We start from the raw sequence: 20,912 nt of genomic DNA, 5'->3' as shown, positions 1-20,912 counted from the left end.
AAAACGACGAAAAAAACCCATAAGCCGGGAATGTAATGATAGGTTAGACAACGTGTCTACACTTACGCACTTTCCACTAACGACATAATCCACGTGTGGCATATACAGAGCTGCGACGGCCTGCATGCCTCTCCTCCTGGCACATTAGTTGCTCATTGGCCCACAAACGCGTGAATAAACACAGCATAATGGAATAGCGCCCACTCTCTACACTCTTTGGAAGCGACAGGCTCATCCCGGACTACTACCACACGCCTGTCAAAACAGCCCCAGCAACAACAAAAAGTTCACACTAGTCATGAATGGGGTTTATCCATCAGCTAATCAGCATATGTTTAAGGTCTTCGCTAAACGCAGTTAGAAATGTGGTCGAAGGTTTACAAGTGGTCCGTGTAGTGTGGGGAGGGAGGGGGGTAGGGGTATCATATGTTTTCTTTTAAGCAGATATATTGTAATCCTGTGGTGGAAGATGATACGACTTGTAATGTTTATCTGATATATAAAATCAATAAAAAAAAAAAATAGGAACACCCATCAAAAATAAAAACATATATAACCACATGTATAGAAACAATAGAATAGAAAGATTCATTCTAAAAACTCCACATTATTACGCTAAGTAATAGCTCCCTTCAGGAATGATCCCAGCCCCTTCCACACCAATACATCTGAGGCCATCTGCAGCCACATAAAAGCAGGACGATATTGCACGAAACCCTTGGGCCTTAGGAGAGGTAATAAAAAACGAGTTCTGAATGGTGCATAAAAAACACAAAACAAAGTAAAATGGGGCAAGGTCTGTTGGGACACCCCATCACAGGGGCAGGGTCTAATACATTTGTCCCCATACTGACCTAACGGGAAACACAGATTACTTCTGATGATCCCCAAGCGGAAACGGGTTATGAGAGACCTTTCCCTCACATCCTTTATCTCTAAGAGATAGCGCTCAGGACCTACCCACATCTTTAACATAATGAAATCCCTGATCGATTTTTTTTCCCTAAGGCCTCCTCCTCCCTCCTGTTCTTCTGAATTCTTAAAAAAATTCTCCTTAACCCATTTCTTATCACAACTGGTCAGGCCTTCAGGATAATCAACCAATTCCGGCCGCCCCAAATCACGAGCCATCTTCCTTATGTGCATCAACCAGGGAATATTCTTTACATTGTCACAAGCCAGACAATCCCTTAAGATATCCCTATTCAGAGTGGCATGTACGTTAGTCCAAATTGAGATCCATAGCAGAAGGGGAGCCAACTGAATAGTGTCCTGCACAAACTCAAGCTCCAGCTCTAAATGAAGGCTAAAACCAGGGATATTTTGTCCAACTCCCAATAGCCTTCTACAGAACCGATTTTCTTCCACCGTAAGGGCTCGGGTGTCCCTGTACCCCCAAAGTGCAGCACCATACAGCAGGACAGGGAGGCATTTCCGCCTATAAATTTCAAGCAAAGGCTTGATAGGTTTACTACCTACCCTTATGGCAAAGTCAAAAGTCGCACCAACTGCTGCATGAAAAAGCGCACCCCTTCTGGCAATACAAGGTTTCCAAGATCCTTTCTCATCAAAAATAATCACTAGGTATGGAAACTCACGGACCCTACTAATAATTTGATCCTCCACCCTTAGCTCCCCCACCCTACTCAAGGGTCTTCCACACACCATAAAATGAGATTTCCTAAAATTGACCTCTAAACCCAAAGCTGACATAAAGGAGGCATAAGCTCTAACTATTTCCTGGAGACCATTCATAGTGCGGGCCATGAGGACTGCGTCATCCGCGTACGTCAGCACAGGGATCTCAGTACCATTCACCTTTGGAACATCCCTACAGTGTTTCATCAGAAAATCCATTTGTATATAGAAGGAACAAAGTAGGAGCCAGAACACACCCCTGGCGCTCTGAGCATTCCCCATTAGACCCCACCCTCACATTTGCAACCGTCCCAGAATGTAGATATCGGAGCAACTCTACAATATCAGGATCCAGCCCTAGCTGATTTAACCTTTCCCATAATATAGACCAGTTCACCTTATCGAAGGCACAGCTAAGATCCATAATAGCAAGATAGAGCGTACCTTTCCTGGCCTGTGTGTATTTGCCGATCAACATCAGTAGGTTGAGACATTGATCTCGCGTGCCAAGGCCTTCCCTAAAACCATACTGGTCCCGGCTTAAAATATAATTCCCTGTCATCCAGGACTCCAGACGCCTTAAAATAATCCGTCCCAGAATCTTCACCGAAGAGTCCAGTAGAGAAATAGGGCGGTAGGACTTAGGATCATTTCGGTCGCCCTTTTTAAACACTGGGACAATACATGCCAGTCTCCAAGAGGCAGGGATACCCACAGTAACTGCTGCATTAAGGACATTTAAGAGAACAGGTGCCCATAACTGGGGGTTCGCTTTATACAAGTCCATAGGGATCGAATCCGGGCCCGGAGCTTTATTACTCGCACTACTCTGTATCGCATCCATAACCTCCTGGAGCGAAAACCTAATTGCTAGGTTGGGAGCCATCTCATACTCGTTCTCCCGGTTATTTCTTAGGGGAGAACCCTCAAAAATACTACAAAAGTGAATTACCCATGCTTCCGGGGCGATGTTACAGCCAAAGCCCTCAGATGTATCTGTTCCAAAGGAACCTCTATTTACCACTTTCCAAAACAGGCCAGGATCCTTCAGAGCTATGGCACGTTCTAACTCTTCCCAGGCTTTATCTTTATGTTTTATCTTGCTATCCCTCAGGGCCCTCTTATATTTAATTCTAGCTTCTTTTACAAGGACCCAATCTCTAGGATGTTTCTTAGTGGCCATCTTCAGGTTTGCCCTTGCAACATAGCAGGTCTTCTCATACCAACCACATTTACGTTTACTAGGTTGGCTGCCTACTGAAAAAAGGCAGTCTCTCACTGCTGCATTTACTACTGTTATTGTGTTCATAACAGTTTTAGGATTAGGTGCCTCTGTCAAGAGTGTGTCCATAAATAAATGTAAATTTTCCCCCACCACCTTTTCTACAACTTTTAGGGAATCCACTTGCTTCCACCCAAGCCGCCTACCCTGGTCCTTTATCTCCACTACTACCGGCCTACCTCGTCCTAATTTACGTAGGACCCCAGGGAGTTTAAAGGATACTATAAGGGGATTATGATCACTGAAACTCTCCCCCAGCACCTCCCCCCCCAATCACCAGGTCTTTCATAGGTGGAGACATAAAAATATAGTCAATAGTGGATTCAGATCCTCTTCCCACATAGGCTGGGAGTTGATGAGTGCCTATGGCTTCTATATCACACAGATTCAGAAGGCCCATCTTCCTGAGTTCCTTGATTAAAACCATGTCTCGAGTCCTGCAGACCATCCACTGAATAATCCTCGCAGTCAAAAATAAAGGGATTAACCACAGTACTGAGCCTCCCCAATTTAGCATTAAAGTCTCCAGAGACAATAGCACAGAATTCTAACCCCATCTCCTCCATTCTGTGTTTCAAAACCTGGAGAACGGAAAACAGGGCCCCAATTTGGCACCCCACATCCCACACAGCGTTATAAAAATCAACCAATAAAATATTAAAATTATTAGAGAAAATTACCCATACCAGCAATATACCTTGGTGATTGCAGTTGATTTGAAAAGCACCCACTATCTTAGAGAGGCAGATTAGGGTAACCAAGCCGCCTTTTGAGCGGCCACCAAGAGACTTCACAGCTGGAATTGCAAATCTGTTATACCCATCCCACACAGACAACCCCTCCGACCAGGTTTCCTGAAGCATGATCACATCAAAATTAGTCACACACCTAATCCACGCCTGATCAGATAACTTAGCATCATAACCCGCAATATTCCATGAGATAAGTTTACACTGTGGGGGCATCTCTTCCCGTATAGCCAGGGTCTTGGCGCATTGTCAGTCCACCCCTTCCAAGGATAAATTACTGTTTTTGACAGTTCTTCTGCTGGTTGCCTGGAGACTGTTCTGGCCGAGGGGGGGAAACCTACCAGATCCCGGAGACACCCCGGCACTCAATCGCGTGTGGTCATAAAAATAACCCAAAGGGACCATACCTATTGTACCAGCTCTAAATACAGCAGGGCGGTAAGTAGAAAGGAGCCTTTGACTCAGGGCTGGGTATCTAACATTTATAATAATACAATCTTCATCCCCCACCTTATTTTTGGGCCCGACCCATCCAATTCTTCTGGCAAACAGAATATCATTGAAATCCTTACATGAGAAATCACAGTTCTGACTCAACCAATATCCAGCCTTGTTTATGAGTTGGGCCGTGGACTCAGTTACCCCAGGGACAAGAGCAGGTACATTCGTCAACACCACCACATAGGGGGCACAAGCAGAGGGGAGATCCAAACAGGTCAATGCAGGCCTGGCCGTCGGGAGATTCAGATTATTATTCCCAACCAACTGTTGGTCAACTCCCCCCCGCTACCACAAAATCAGGATCAGGCTGCCTACTACAGCTAGGCCTATTGACAGTCCTATCCACCCTTAATATAGAGGTCGGTGCAGCTGGCGCAATCTCAGCATGAGCGGCCTGACCTGCCAGAATTTTCAGAATTAACCAATAACTGAGATGATTTTCCCAGAGGCCCCAATGGCCCTGCAGCGTCCTCTGGCAGGAGCAACTCCTCACAGGGATGGGATCGCCTAGTCGGGGTCACACATCCACCTACACAGTGCCTCCCCTGACTTCCTTGCACAGATATCAGAGAAACTGCCTTTTCTATGACCGATAGTTTCGCCACAACGGGGGATAAAATCTCCTGGATCATTTCACGAAATTTTGACAGTAAAATAGTAACATCACAGCCCAGCTGCTGGCAAGGTGCTGGGTCACTACTCGTACCCTTAGGGAGTTCCAAGGGGGATGTTTTCGACTTGGGGATCGATTTCTTTAAGACCTTTTTTTTTCTCGGGGGCTGCATTTATCCATGGGGCAGGCCGGGGGAGAAGATAATAAGTCTTTTGCTTCTTCTGGAGGGGCCTTGGCCACCAGAACCCTCTGTTGTCTCTATTAGCTCAATTTGAGCAGGCTCAACAGCAACCATAACAGTACCTTGGTCTCCCCCCAGATAAGTCACCTCCACATCCACAACCTCACGAGGACCACTATCTATTGGGGCCAGACACCAGTTCTCCAGTTCCATGGATAACCTACTCTCTGCCAGATCAATCTCCTTCGTTACGACCCCGACAGCTCTTGCGAGGGAGGAGTCCAGTGTGGTGGTGCCACTTCCCTGTCTACTACCGCCACCACCCCCCCCATGGGACCAGTTAGCGGGCCTCTTTTCCTGCCCATTTATTTTAACAGCAAAAGTTTCAATAACAAAATAACAAACAAAACAGACTAATGAATAAGATTTAAACATATTAAAAACCCTGTAGACCCACTAAAAAGGCTCCAAAATGTTCCCCAATATTAGTAAATGTATAAAAAGTCACCCTCCACTGGAGATGAAAGAGGGGTGGCCCAGCCCAGCCTCAACGGGCGATACAGTTTTTAAAGGGCTCCTGCCCTACACAATGGTGACGCCGCCTCCTCGCGCTTCCCCGAATGCAAATAACGAAATAACTGCAAAACGACATATAGGTTAAATTGCCGATGGAATGCATATTTTTTAAATGCCAACTATCTATGTTCCGTTCATGAAGTAAGTTGTAATTAAAATGAGATCCATGCTGCCTTGCTAGTGTTACAAAAGCACATAAATAAAACTAAATTAAAAAACCTGCACGCTGCTAAAAACAGTTTCAAATAAAATCGAATTGGCTGTACTTACCAATATATCCAAATATGCAAATAATGTGCTGTTGGAGGTAGTCCACTGTGAATCCGCTTGTAAAAAATGTTTGTTTGTTACAAAGCTGAAGAGTTTAAATAATGTAAAAGGTAATAAAAGGCATGAAGGGTAATTACATTCACTTCCTGGGGAATGGTTTATTCTGATTTGGTAGAAGACAACTGTAATTAGAGATCCAGGGCCAGATGTACACCCATTTCATTTTGCAAGTCTCTAATTGTGATTTTTTTTTGTGACTCGCAATCAGACACTCGTGAAATGAAATGTACTAATATGTTTCAGACACATTTAGCGATTCCCAATGGGGTGCAAATGACCTACTTCATCAATATTCATGAGGTATTTTGCAATTTGTGACCCATTATGAATAGCCAGCACTCACAGGGATGGTGACCTGCTCCGGTCAGCAGACCGCCATGTCTGTGACTGCTTTTCAGTAAAGCAGTTTTATGGCCGAGCGCGCAAGTGCTTTGACCTGCTGTAAGCCTTGTGGGCTTTTAACTACCCCCACCTCACGCCCATCACTTTCACTCGTTTGTGGGCTTGCCTTTGAAAAATCCCATGTAATCACTTTACATTTGTAAAGGCTTTACATTTGTCCTGCCTTGGGGAGGTTTTGTTACCCCCTTGCAGACTGACCCTGTTACATGGATAGTTGCACGATTGGCGATATGTTTGACTGAGCTAACTTCTTTTTCCTTTTGTGTGTTTCCTTCGCGCTTATGCTCATGGCAGTCATGGCGCTTTGAGTCAGCTCACTTATATCAACTGTTTTACTTTTCATTTTCAATTTATGTGGCAAGAACAGTCCAGTTAAGAATTTACAATGCCAATAGCGCTAAATCGAGCAAATGTGAAACCCATTGCATTGCAAATGCTTGTTTCCTTTGATATGTGATACTTACTTGGTGGTCCTGTGAGTAGCCATCTGGCATGTCTTAAGGTCACTAATTTTCTGGGCTTGTGCAGGTGAAATGGGCGAGAGAGAACTACCACCATAACTTGGGCTCTCCGTACTCCCTGCGGCTGGCGTCGGCCGATGCCAGTGGGAAGATCATTGTCTGGGATGTGGTTACTGGCACAGCTCGCTGCGAGATTCAGGAACACTCCAAACCGATTCAAGGTAAATGAAGAGCACCCTTGTCCACTTCTTGTCTAGTTGAAAATTATTTAAGAAGGGGAGGAAGCCTGGCTAACGTCTCAGCAGATGACTTTGGTTCCGCCGCTGGTGCCCTCACCGTTAGCGTGATAGTGACTTAATACACAATTTAGTGCTATGAATAAATAAAGTTCTGAGATGTTGCACATAAAAATAAAATTAATGTGGTAGTACGTTTGCCACGTTTTCTAGTTTCGGTTAACATTGTATTTTTATTTTCTTTCGGTTGTTTGTAGCTTGAATCACACAATAAAATAAACAACGTAAATACTACTGTTTTTGTTTTCTATAAATGTTTTGTTGATGGACCTCTAAACTGAACAGTGAGGCAGGAGGGCCTCTATTATAAACATGTACAAAAATGTAATCAATAAAATGTGAATGCTCAGAATACCGAATTAGACACGATAAAATCTGCCAGCTCTAAAGTTAAACTGAAAATATGTGAACAGGTACTCATGTGCTACAGTATGTATAAAGAGACAACGACTATTAAGAAATAACAGTACAGCATTAAGTAAAACAAGAATACATCGAGTGACAACACTGCATTGAATTCCTCTCATTATATTAACATAAAGAAATAGGGTGATGGAAGTAGGTTAATTCACCAACATGAAAAACAAAGAAAGGTATTACTTGTCAATTTATGTAATTGTTTCTTGGATTGGAACATTCTTTGCTGTGTGGGAAATGATAGTAAAAACCAAAAAGAAAGCTAAAATTTTAATTACGATAAGAAACAACACACATTGGTAAAGCCAATAGGTCTGGCGGTGGCTGCCAGCCTTTTGCTTTTGCCAGGGGTAGTTTTGTTTTGCTGTGGCTTTTGCAAAACTTTCAAGTGCCTGGATACCATCTCGAGTGATTAGTGTGCTATAAAGTAACAGACCTGTGGGTGAAAAGGGCTTCCTGAAAGCCCCTATCAGTAAGTATATTATACGCATACTCTTAATAAAATACAGAGGTCTTAACTAACACAGACTTAAATAAAATAAAGGAGAATAAAGAGATGTGTTTATGCATATTTTTGGAAATAGTGACCCCAAATTCAAAACAAGCAGAGTCCGGATTGGCTGGGAGCACCCAGCCAGGGCGCTCCCAGGCAGATTGGGAGCCTGTGCAGGCTCTCTCCAGCCCGGCAACTGTGTTGCTGGGCTGGAGAGAGCCTACTGCGCATATGTGATTGGCCGAGACGGCCGGCCAAACATACACGTGCAGTGAGGGGGAGGGGCTCGTCACAGTCTGTGGCCACGCAACCTTTACCAAAAAATGATAATAAACAGTTTATTATCGTCTAATAAATTTGCTGCTGCTGGCGAGGGAAGAAGGGGGTTGGGGGTGACGCTCCTCCGACCTAAGGGAGGAGCCGCTCCTGCCATTGTTTAGCTCACCTTACGTGAAATGGTATTGTATTAGACAAATTATGATTACCTGGTGAAAGTATGGGAAGCAGGGACCCTTATGGTAAAAAAAGAGTCAAATGAAAGAAATATTTAACAGTTTTTCTTATGTAGTCTTTTATATAATTGTGGCATGAAACTTTTGTCTACTCCCATCATATAGATTTGCACTGGCTTTGGAATCAGGATGCTTCCCGAGATCTCTTGCTTGCCGTCCACCCTCCAAACTACATTGTGCTTTGGAATGCAGACACAGGCACGAAGCTGTGGAAGAAAAGTTATGCAGAGAATATCCTTTCCTTCTCCTTTGATCCCTTTGACTCTTCCAATCTCACCTGTGAGTCCTCGCCTTCTTATCTCTTTTATGATTATGGATTAATGTATCTGACTGACATAAGTGTATGCCCTAAACAAGGAACAATCAGGGAATTACATTTGCATCAGGGAGGACCAGGAGGAGCAAGTACTAAAAGGTGACTGCACATGGTATATAAATTAGCCTCTAAAAATATGCAAGGCTTGCACCCATCAATACAGGCGGTTGTGGTATACATTTGTTCGGGGTGTCTGCAAATTCAAACAAACAATTTTGAGATATAAAAATGTGCACATTCAGTTGTTTTCAACAACTTGCCCTATGCTTAAGCCCAGTGAACAAAAAGGGAATTTCAAGAAATAAAGGATTTTGGACCAAAATACTTAGATGAACCTAAATTTACACAGTAAAGACACTTGCAAATGGAAATATTTCTGAGTATGTTTCTAGAAAATTGCTATAGTAAGCCAAGATTTGTTTCTTGATTCCAAAATATTAAATTGCATAACTACATATGCTAAGTTAGCATTCAAAATACTTCATATTACATAATTCTTTTGCAGATTTTTCTGAATTGGTTTACGAAAAGTGATGATTTAAAAAAATAAAATCTACTTTTCTACTTTTACAAAAAAGATGAAGCCTCATTCACAGCCCAAAGTGTGGCCCCTTGCCTACTTTTCACTTATATTATCAAACTGATGACAGTTTCGACTGTTTTGTGACAACATCAGCATAGCTGCTACCTCAAGGGTTATTATCCTGCGTCTGTTTTACTACATTAAAAGGGATGTGCACAATTCTAGCCTGCATAAAATATTGACCTAATTGACTAAGGAGGAGTGAAGCAATTAAAAGATTGAGATATACGTGCCATAAAATCTCATACTCCCAAGACTTGTGTGAGAAAAGAAACAAAACATTGTGCATTAAATCCCACATTTGTAATGTAGAAAATTACTCTAGACAATGGAGTTTAAAATAACAGGGACTATATATATATATATATATATATATATATATATCTTTAAAAATATTTTTAAGAAATCAGGGTGTTGACCTGGCTGACGCTTTTCATTATCAATTTAAATGTTTTTAGGCACTTCGGTATTGATATGAAATATAATAATACCTTTACAGTATGGTCTTGTTGATGGCCCAATAACCTTTAGGAGTTGTCAGCAGTTGTGAGAAAGTATTGTTTACAGATAGAGGTTTTTAGGAGGCCTTTGAAGAATAGGACATCAGGACCAAGGCAAATGTTCAAGAAGTTAGTAAGAGAAAATGGATGATAAATACAATGAGTACTGGTAATAGAATTGGTTTAGGCAGAATTAAGACTTCTGAGTTTTTTTAATTTATCATCTAAGAAGGCTGACAATTGTAAAGTCCCCTTTTTGGATGGGCTTTCCCCACTTTTTGCTGCTTGATGCTGTGGTTTTTGACCTGGAAGTGCACTGAGGCTTGCTAATCCGATCTCAGTGCCAGTGCTCTTTCCTTCAAATCGTACTATGAGTTTGTAAACCCCATTTGCAAGCACTTTGCCACTAATGGAAGGACTTGTAAATGGTACCAGTGGTACCCAGGACAGTGATGGTAATAGGGTCACCAGTGCTGCAGCACTGATTGTACCACCCTGTGTGTCCCAAGTAAAAGCAACTCTGCAGAGCTGCCATGTCAGGAGCTTGTGATGCAAGTGCAGGCAGTCGCTTCACTGCCCATTTCACAGGTCAGTCATCCCTAAGGCAGGCCTCCTATAGCCCAGGAGGCAGGGTGCACTGTTTTGTGACTGTGGACATGTATGCACAAGCATATATGAACCTGTGATAGCATTCAAAACATAATGCTACCAAAAGTGACCGGCAGTCCATAGGATAACATGGGCTAGCACCTGGACCTACCCCAGATGTCCAGCTCCATGATGGCCCGGCCTATTTCCCCCATGTTCTGTATCAAACACGCGTGCCCAGGATTAGCAAGGGACAGATCCTGGTGGCGTCCTTAGAGGATGCCCACAAAGTTGCCAGCTTTCTCTTGCCTTGGTGTGCCCCCCCTCAGCCATTTGCCACCAAGACAAGTCTTCCCTCCTTCTGTTTGTGCTAGCACTTTCCCAGCATGGAGACAAAGGACCTGGTCAGCCTCCTCCCTCCCAGGATGGCTAGTGTTTACGGTAATCAAGGCGGTGAGCCTCAAAGGCTTTCACTGCCCTTGATATGTGATCTCTTGTCCTCTATCCTAGGACAAAGACCTTCCTGCCCTGTCCAGTCTGACAGGTGGGAAAATTAGTTGTGCAGGAGGCATACACCACCAAGAGGCTAGCCACACCTTTAGGGTAGGCTAGGAGGTATGTTCAGCCAAGAGAAGGTTCTACCATGTTGGCAGACTTTGAAGTTAGAGGGTTCTGGGTAGAATAGTGATGCACTCCCACAGGAAGTCATCGCCTCAGGGGCAGACTAGCCGCAGGGACCAGCAGCCTATTGGCCATTGTCCCCTACATCCTTAACGCACCCTAAACTAGAATTTAAGGGGCTCCCTTGGCACCAATGCCTCAGTTCTGACTTTGAATCCGAGGAGGGGCACAAAGAAGATGCTGTCACCGACAACAGGACTTGGAACTCCACCGCCAAGCAAAGAGAGGACACTTAAGTGCCCTGAGGAGACCATATACTGGACCTGTGTGATCGACATGTGTCCGTGGTGAGAACACGTTGCTCCAAGCAAGAGGGACTCCAGTGGAAGCCAGAAAGTAAAGCAGAATCCCCTGACTGCTGCGACCAGTCACCTGCAACCTGCTGAAGAATTGTCGTGCAACCACTTGGGCACCTCTTGAGTGAGCCCCAAGAAAGTTGGTGACCTGCACCCCAGGAGTTGTAGAGATGTCTCACCAAGTTTCGAGCCGCTACTCCAGTCTGGATAACCTCCAGCCAACAAACTCACAACGGACTACTTTTGCTGCTGCCAAGACTTGTCTGTCGCCAGCCTGATAACCAACCCAATCTCAGATATCACAGACTCCAGAGCAGTTCCCAGCATAGTGACCAACGTTTGCAACGACCCCATTCCTGAAATCCTGCATCCTGAAAGAGGCAACTTTGAGAGACGTGGCAAAGCATCTTTGGCTCAACTCTCCTGTAGTTGACAGCTGAAATGCTTCCTCTGCACCCAAACCCCCAGATGTAGTGGGGAAGATCCTGCTGTGGAATCTAGGTCCTAGGATTTCAAAGGTCTCTACTATTTGACGGTAGGGAGTAACTTCATCCCCAAGTGTGCTTTTGTCAAATGCTGCAATTTTGACAGCGCCCGCAGATCCCATCAGCTCGAAGGACAGCCAAAGCACCTCTGGACTCCCTGGACAAGGTAATGATATGCTGTCTGCTGAGACTAGCTTTAGGGACCTGCTAGACCTTAACTCCTGGTGGGTTCCACAAAACTCACTTCACAAGTGACTGTTCACACACTGTGCTTTTCCCTCTTTGACCTAAATGGCTGTGTCAATTACTTATCGTCCATGGGAGTGTTGTGAAAAGCTTTACACATGTTCCTCTAAGTAGCCTGACTGCTCTTTGCCACTCTACTAGGACTGAGTTAAGGTTTACTGGTGTGAACCCGAGGTCACTTCTATGTAACATGCTAGTATTACATGGTAAGACTCCCAAGTCATACCATGTAGATTTTCTAAGATTTGACCTTCCCGTTTGGTGCCCCTCACAAAATTATTAATTATAGCATTTGATTCAAGGTGAAAGACATTCTCCTATTTAGGCCTTGAGTGTCTTCCTGGATAGTGGGCTTTCTTTTGTCTTTTTCGCTCTCAAAGTATTTTTAATTCTTGAAGAAAGTGGTCTGGAGGGTCGTGTCATTTGTTATCTGAACTGGCCCTCTGTGATTGACTGTACTTCAGAAGGGCCTGAGGTTGCTATTGAACTGGTCCTGTTGATTCTTCCTACTGGTTTACCACACGTCACTTGAGGTGGGATTTCATTCCCGCAACATTAAAACTTTGGTATTATTCTGTGGCTGTACTGCTAAAATGTAAAATGTTACTGCACGTTTGCTTAGGTTCTAGGATAGGAATTCGTCCCCCAGCATCCAGGGGTACTTACTGTTAGTATGGTGTATCGGCATGTGCACTTTATATTGGGATAGGACTCAGCCCCATATTGCACACAGTTAGTGTTCCTCGATCCTAATGTCATAAGCATTCCTGCAAATATTTCCTATGGTTGGGATTTTAGATTTATGGAATTTTCTTTGTCTGAATTATTCATTGCATATTTGTATGCTGTATGCTGTATGCTGTCAAGAGTAGGTTCTTGCCTTTTTGAGTTTTGTGGGTTATGTTTGCCTGCATTGTGCATGTTTTCCCTCCACAGGTGGGGTTTGTTAGTCCTTGGCAACTACTGTGCTTGACCCTGGGTTGTTTGCTTGACCTATTGGTTATATTTTAATGTAATCACGGTAAGGGGGTCACAGTATTGTAGTGACGCACGGCCCCTCGACCAGGTAACTCTATTTTAATTAGAGTTGTGTGTGATACATCATGGATAAAATGAAGACCCTGTGTCCCATAGGGGTAGTGGCCTCTTTTGCAGTGTGAACCCTAAATGATCAAATCCGGTCCGCTGAAAAAGAGCTAGGGCTAGGGGGTATCCAACCTATGACTTCGATTTCACGCCTAATGAAGAATTCTGAGAGCAAAATCGTTTGTGAGCAGGTGATTTCCTTACTAAGGGTAGCAGTTCAGAAGGGGGTTCACAGTAGTGGATATTCATCATGACCTAATTATGTACCCTCCCGAATCTACCCAGCCTGCCAAGAAAACAAGCATTTGCAATGCAATTAGTCTCACATATGCTTGAGTTAGAGCTATTGGCGTTGTAAATTCATAACTGGGCTTTTCTTGCCACATAAATTGGTCAACCCTGCCTCATAATTCGGTCTTTTCCTGCCGCATAATTCCAGTGTCCCTGCATATAATTAAAGCACTTCAATTTACCTTCTTCCTCTGTCTGCAGCAAAAAAATGAAAATGTTGTCATTTAGCATCCATATTTAAATATGCCATGCTACTTAGTAAAAGTTCCAACAGAATGATAATCTTCCAGCATTCATTTCTAAACATAAAGGGAATTATAATTTTGTGTATTTGATGTCAGACTTTAAAGCAGCAGCCAGGTTCCAGGAAGATGATTAAAGAAAGATGAAAAAAACATCAAAAGATAAAAGAAATTGTTTCATAGTAGTCCGTGGGCTGCCGGTGGAAAGAACATCTTGATAGTTGTGCGCATGTTCTTTGGGAAGCCCCTTGCCCGAGGGGTCATAATCTGAAGCGATGTTGCAGGCAGCAGCTTGTAGCTGTCTGGAATCCGGATGTTAGCAGGCCTTTCACTAAGTTTACTTAATATTCATTTGTCTCAGTCTGTTTCAGAGCAGAAATGCAGGTGCTGAAGACGTACTCGGGCTCTGACAACATCGGTTTGCAGAGAGATAAGATTGTACTTAGGAGATTCCTATTTTAGCCAGCACATGAACCCGCATGCCATCTCCTCATTTGATCTAGAAAGACATACAAAGGCCTGTTTTTTTATTCACAACAAACGTGGTTTCATTTCAAACGGAAATATTTTCCACAATCTGTGGTGTCTTTAAGATTACATGTTCAGAATCACATGGACATCTATCAGTCGCTTGTGTGTCTTTTTCTTGATGCATCTACTTTAAAAGTGCGACCTGCGAGGGTGTCCGCAGTTTTGTGCAAGCATCTCTGGTGGTCACGTGACATAGGATGCTCACGTGTGCGAAGTCCTGGTTCCCTACCGTTAAACAATAACAGGTTTGAACAAGTAATTAAATAAAATATGGAGGAGGGAAACATAAAGTGCAGCATGCCACTCTGTAACAATGAAAGGAACTGGAATGCCTTATGCGCTCCACAGTGATGTGGTAGAACAGGGAGAAGGTGTGGCACAACGACTAGAGCTGCCGACTTTGGAACTGAGGACCCAGATTCCAGTCACGACAACTGGCTCACTATCACTTAATTTCCCGGTGCCTACAAAAAATGAATATGTCCTTGTGTAATGTAACTGGTACTTATGTAAAGCCTTCATTAACTTTGTTCAACTATGGGCTACTTTGCAAACAAGTAATTAAATAAACACGGGGGCAGCACACTCAGTAAATGGAATTCAAACCAAGGAAAGCTGGAATCCAGCCAGCTGAAAGAGCAGTGAAAGGGTGCAGAGCAAGGGAGAGCAAATGTGACCAACATAACAGCTTGATTTACAGCCTTGTGTATAGCGAAGCTACGCTGAGAGTAAGAATGCCCAGAAACTGAAAAGGGAAGCTTCACCGAACAGGAGCAGGAAACAAAGAGAAAAAAGTCCCGCAAACAATAGATGATCATGACAAAGCGTAATTATACAGTATTTGGTCCATGATAAAGGAGGGAAAAATGGATATGACTGACCACTAGCAAGCCAGGATTTTCAAATGACACGGACATGAACAAATGGCTTTAAGCCCACAGTACAAGTATACTTAAAAGTATACAAGAGGCCGTACGCTTACGCTCAACCTAAAGAAGAGAAGGGACATGGGAACAAAAGAAGTCATCCGTGGAGGGAAAGTGAACACAATTGAAGAGGCCTCTAACTCCAAGGGTGGTGGCCTGTCCCAGATTGGAAAGGTGAATTTAATTGTTTAATTGATCCATATAATGGTGATTGTTGAACCCTAATTGAATAATCTTCTCAGTAAAAATGATTTGCTAACTAAGGAGGCTGTTGCCTCTCTGTCAGAAATGATGTCCTTGATTGAATCTAAGCTCCTGATTCTCAGCCCAGAGATTAAACTTGACTCAGATCGCACATAGGTCCCAAATTATCCCATTGAGGATCAGTTATATCCCTCCTTAGCGCACAGTAGCAGGGTGGCAGCAAATCATCCCCCGCCTTTTCCCCTTCTTAGATTGGGTAGTGATTATGGTAGGGAGGCTGCCAGCATACATTCAGTCTGTTCAACCCAGGGATATGGGACCTAGTAACTTGCTTCAGCCACTGGCACAGACATGCCATAGTGTTCAGGGTCCTATCTCCTCGAGAGCCCCTGATGCTGGCAGACATAATTTGAGGGTTCATACAACTTTATTGGGATCATTAGTTCCTCCTAATAGACCATTGACCCCTAGATTCAGACTCCACCTTCTCCCAAATTAATCCATTTAGTAGCTATTCTAATGGATGTTCCACCCTTAATAGATGGAGGAAACGCAAGGACGATTGTATTATTTTGAATTAATGTGGCAGACAGCTAATGTGTCAAGCCTTGCAGATTAATCCTCTGTCGATTTGCATTGAAGTTTTACAATTGGGTTACTTTTACCCTCCAAAGTGCCCCTGAAATACCTTTTGAGAGCTTTTTAAGGAGGCATGTGGACCATAGAGAGAGGGGTGGAGTCCAGCCATGCGAAGAACAGATTCAGGTTACTAAGTTCTCTTGATTGTAATGACTGACTGCCTACCCCTGATAATATTGTTTTACCCACGCAGGATGGCACTGTAGGTATAGCTCCAATCTCGATTCTCCCAGTTATCCGTAAGATGAACACTCATTTTAACATTCTGAGTTGGAATGTGGCAGGTTTAGCCAACAAGCGACTTGATGATCAGTGGCTGAGTCAATTAAAGGGAAATCATATTGTGGGGTTGCAAGAGACCTGGGTACTGGCATGACTTGCTGTTTAGAGGGATTTAGTTAGTTAGTTCTTTTCTCCCAGCCATTCCTTCGTCAGGGGTAGAGCCAAGGGTGGTCTTCTTACATTGAGTTCTCTTGATATTTCCTGCACAATGTCCCAGGTCAGCATGGCCTACCAGCTTCTCCTGGCAGTAATGCTGTTGTTTAAATCTTCTAGTTTAGTAATCTCATATTCACAGGACACTCCTTTTGATTATCTGAGGGCCTTAAATTTGTTCTTTGATAGGTGTATGGAAAGGCAATGTGTGCCACGGGGTGATTTTGCTGGTGGATTTTATTATTCATTTATGATCCCAGCCTTGTTTAAAGGCTGAGGAATCACTTTTGGAGGCTAACCTCCACTTTGAACACATTACACAGGGAAATATTCTAGGTAACATTATGGCTGATAACAATTTGATGCACCTTAATTATATCAAAGAGAGTAACAGCCCTTAAGTAGACATTCCTACCTTTTGTTGGGAGAAATTTCAATTCCACTATTGACTTTATTCTCTTTTCAGTTAAATAAGTTTACTTGGTTAAATATCTTAGAACAGCGTGGAGCTAATTTAGTGACCAGAATCCTCTTGCTTCTGGTTATTTTTAGTAGTCAGTGGAAGGCAGTGATTACTTTAATTGGCTCAGAGAGCAGGGCTCTCAAGCCCGTAGATTAGGGGCCTTGACTGAAGTGGTCAAAGGTAGTCCTGCAAACTTTACTGGATAATTTGTATCTCTTCTTTGGTCAGGACATTTGTACCTGTTTGGAGGCCATCTCCTCGTCTAATGTTTTTTTTTATGTGTTTCTTAGATCTGCAAGTAACTCTGTGAAACTCTTACATTAGGGAAGGGTAAAACTAGAGCACCTGATTCTAGGTGGTTTGATCACACCTGCACTAAAGCCCACCAAAATGTGCTTGTAGCTTTAAAAAAAAAAAATCCCATGCAATAGTAAGGATGCGGTGTTATGTAGGATAATAAAAAAACACATTAGTGAAGAGGCTTGGGACTAACTTCTTCAGGTTAATAGTTTGAAGAACAGTGCACAATGTTGGGAGATAGTAAATGTTAGAAATGGGGTCTTTAATCGGCAGTCAGTTTACACCCTGTCTAAGTAGGGACCCTCACTCTACTCAGGGTAAGGGAGATACACAGCTCAAATAACCCCTGCTCACCACCTGGTAGCTTGGCACAAGCAGTCTGGCTTATCTCAGAGGCAATGTGTGAAGTATTTGTACAAACACACACATAAACGCAGTGAAAACACCACAAAGGACTTCACAGCAGTTTAGAAAATTAAGGAATATTTATCTAAATGAAACAAGACCAAAACAACAAAAATCCAACGTACACAAGCAGAGACATGAATTTTAAAAGGTTAAATCCCAGTAAAAATAGAAACGCAATAGCTCCAACTGAGGCTATGACAGTGTCTTTGACGGAGTTGTTCCAAATAGTCCAGCGCCACTCGCGAGGAGGGTGGCACTGATCATGGAGTAACACGGACCCCCAGCAACAATACCTTTGGTAACAGGGAAAACAAGTCGGTGCATGGAGTCAGGGAGGTGAGGCATCTGCTCCTTACTGCAGAACACAGGAGGTGATGTGGCGTTAGGGCGAGGCGTCATTTCCGGCGGGTTCAAGATGCTGTGGGGTGACCGATCAGGTTTGCAGTCATGCCACAGGGCTATAGGTGCTGTCACAGACGTCGGTGACATGGCACTCGGGACTCACGATGTCGCTGGACTTCAGTAAGGCTGTGGTGGTGTCAGGCCTGCTATGTTGGTCAGCATCGTCACACTCCAGCGGGGACCACTGCTTTGTGTTGCAGGCAGCGATGTGGAGTTGTGCAGCAGTGCTGGTTCTGGAGTTGTCAGAGTTTTCTGTGTTTCAAGCTAGCTTTCGCTCCCAAGGGCCTAGAAACTGGATTGCCGCCACTTGACCAGTCAGGGTCCTCAGAAGGAGTAGCCAGGTGCTGACAGGTGAAGTCTTTGAGGTCCCTGAGACCTCTTAACAGGAGGAAACCTTAGTCCAAGCCCTTGTAGAAACTTCACAAGCAGGATTTCAGAAAGCTAAGTCCAGTCTTTACCCTCTTAAGGCTGAAGCATCATCAGCAGGCCAGCAGAGCAAAGCAACAGGGAGAGCAGCAGGTCCTGCTCAAGCATCAAGCTCTTCTTCTTGGGAAGGTTTCCTTTGAATCCAGAAGTAATCTAAAATTGTGTGGGTCAGCAGTTCAATACTTATACTAATTTCTGCCTTTGATGTAGGCAAACTTCAAAGGATAGTCTTTGTAGTGCACAAGACCCTGCCTCTTCCTTGCCCTGCCCCATACTCATTCTAGGGGGTTGGAGACTGTATTGTATGAGGACAGACTCAGCCCTTTCAAGTGCAGGTGTCAGCTCCTCCCTCCCACTCTAGCCCAGGAAGACTTATCAGGATATGCAGGACACACCTCGGCTCACTTTGAGTCCTGTCTAGAGTGAGTTCACAAACCGCTCAACTGTCAGCCTGACCCAGATGTGTATTCAGTAGGCAAGCGGAGGCACAGAATGGTTCATAAAGAAATGCCTACTTTCTAAAAGTGTCATTTTCCAACAGACTAAAAACCAATTTTATCAAAAGACGTATTTTTAAATTGTGAGTTCAGAGACCCCAAACTGCTAATCTCTACCAGCTCCCAATGGGAAACTACACTTAAAAGATGCTTAAAGGCAATCCTCGTGTGAACCTATGAGAGAGATAGTCAGTGCAATAGTGAAAAACAAATTTGGCAGTATTTCACTATCAGGACATTTTAAAACACACCAGTATGTGCCCTAACTTTTAAATACACTGCACCCTGCCCATGTGGCTACCTAAGGCATACCTTAGGGGTGACTTACAAGTAGCAAAATGGAAGGTTTGGGCCTGGCAAGTGGACACACTTGCCAGATCGAATTGTTTGTGCAAAACTGCACACACAGACATTGCAGTGGCAGGTCTGAGACATGTTTACAGGGCTACTCATGTGGGTGGCACAATCGGTGCTGCAGGCCCATTGGTAACATTTGAATTACAGGCCCTGGGCACACATGGTGTTCTATACTAGGGACTTACTAGTAAATCAGATATGCCAATCATGTGCAAACCAGTCACCAATACAATTTAGACAGAGAGCATATGCACTTTAGCACTGGTTAGCGGTGGCCAGAGTCCTAAAGCCAACAAAAACAGATCTGAAAAAGTAGGAGTAAGGAGGCAAAAAGTTTGGGGATGACTCATCAAAAAGGGCCAGGTCCAGCAGTAAATGACCCTTATCTTACTGGGGTTGTATATTCCCCCTGAACTTTGGGTGGATCATTTTCAGGCAATTTATGGGTATTATTCTGTTGAAGCCCTAGAGTCCACCAGGGTGGTTTTGGTGGGTAAATCAAATCTGACCTTCAGGGAAGAGGAACTGAAGAAACCAATTGATGGTATGTTTAAAAACAAAGTACCAGGCCTGGATGGGGTACCTGCTGATTTTAATAAAACTGGTCCAGTGAAATGAGCTAAAATCTTGACAAAAGTCCTAAATGCTGCAGTTACAGAGAGTATTCTGCAACCATAGTCCAGGTCTGTCACCGTCCTGATCCTTAAAAAGGGGGAAAGGAATGACCCGCCTTGCTACAGACCTATCTCTTTGATAGATTCAGTAGTAAAAATCATGGAGCGAGCCATCCTTTCCAGGATATCTGCATGTTTGGACAAAAACAAAGCTCCATCCGATTTGCAGTATGGTTTCAGACCAGGTAGAAGTACTTTGGATCAAGGTCTAAATTTACAGTTGACCATAGATAAATATACTATTGCCAAGAGTGGCCAATTACACTTAGCATTTATGGACCTTTTGTCGGTTTTTAACAAGGTCCAAAGAAGTAAACTATGGTCTAGTCTTTTGAATATGGGTTTGGATGAAGACTTCTTGCATACCCTAAAAGGATATATAAACGCACCCAGAGCACATAAAGTCTGTTGATGGTCTGCTTGTCCAGCAGGTCCAGTTTATTTATTAAGCCAAATCACCAGTATAATGATGATTGCAGTTCCAATTTTAGAAATAACCCAAAACAAAATTAAACTTACGAAGGCAGTTGACACGTGTTTCGCCAAAGATGACGACTTCAAGACTGTGGATTCATCAAAATAAAAAGTTTAAAAGCACAATCAATAATCTAATAGAACCTAAATAGCACAACCATAACCAAGCAAGTGTGAAGAACCATAGTGTAGGAGAAGCTCCTTGGACCACCTGCTGGAAGAACGTGGTTTGTCATCTTAAGACTGGAAGGACCATGCAAATAGTGGACAATCAACCACTGCAGTGGATGTGTGGTGCCCCAAAGAATGAATTTAAGGAAAAGGTCCAAAGAACTCCCCAAGCAAAAAGACAAACCTTAATTTTAAAAAGTGAAAAATTATAGTCTGTGTCGGAAAAAAAGTAGTGCAAAA

The 20,912-nt window shown here is 43.5% G+C and overlaps 1 protein-coding gene across 2 annotated transcripts in view; it reads left to right on the top strand.

The window, feature by feature from the left end:
- The window catches only part of WDR11 (WD repeat domain 11), a 646,314-nt gene that overhangs the window by 39,017 nt on the left and 586,385 nt on the right, over nucleotides 1-20,912 (top strand). For both annotated transcript variants that reach the window (XM_069239226.1, XM_069239227.1), the window contains exons 3-4: nucleotides 6,801-6,954; nucleotides 8,557-8,730. In XM_069239226.1, coding sequence (XP_069095327.1) covers nucleotides 6,801-6,954; nucleotides 8,557-8,730 — 328 coding nt within the window. The remainder of the gene's footprint in view (nucleotides 1-6,800; nucleotides 6,955-8,556; nucleotides 8,731-20,912) is intronic.

This window comes from Pleurodeles waltl, chromosome 6 (assembly GCF_031143425.1).
Source record: "Pleurodeles waltl isolate 20211129_DDA chromosome 6, aPleWal1.hap1.20221129, whole genome shotgun sequence".
Lineage (NCBI taxonomy): Eukaryota > Metazoa > Chordata > Amphibia > Caudata > Salamandridae > Pleurodeles > Pleurodeles waltl.
This window is presented reverse-complemented; position numbering and strand designations above follow the sequence as displayed.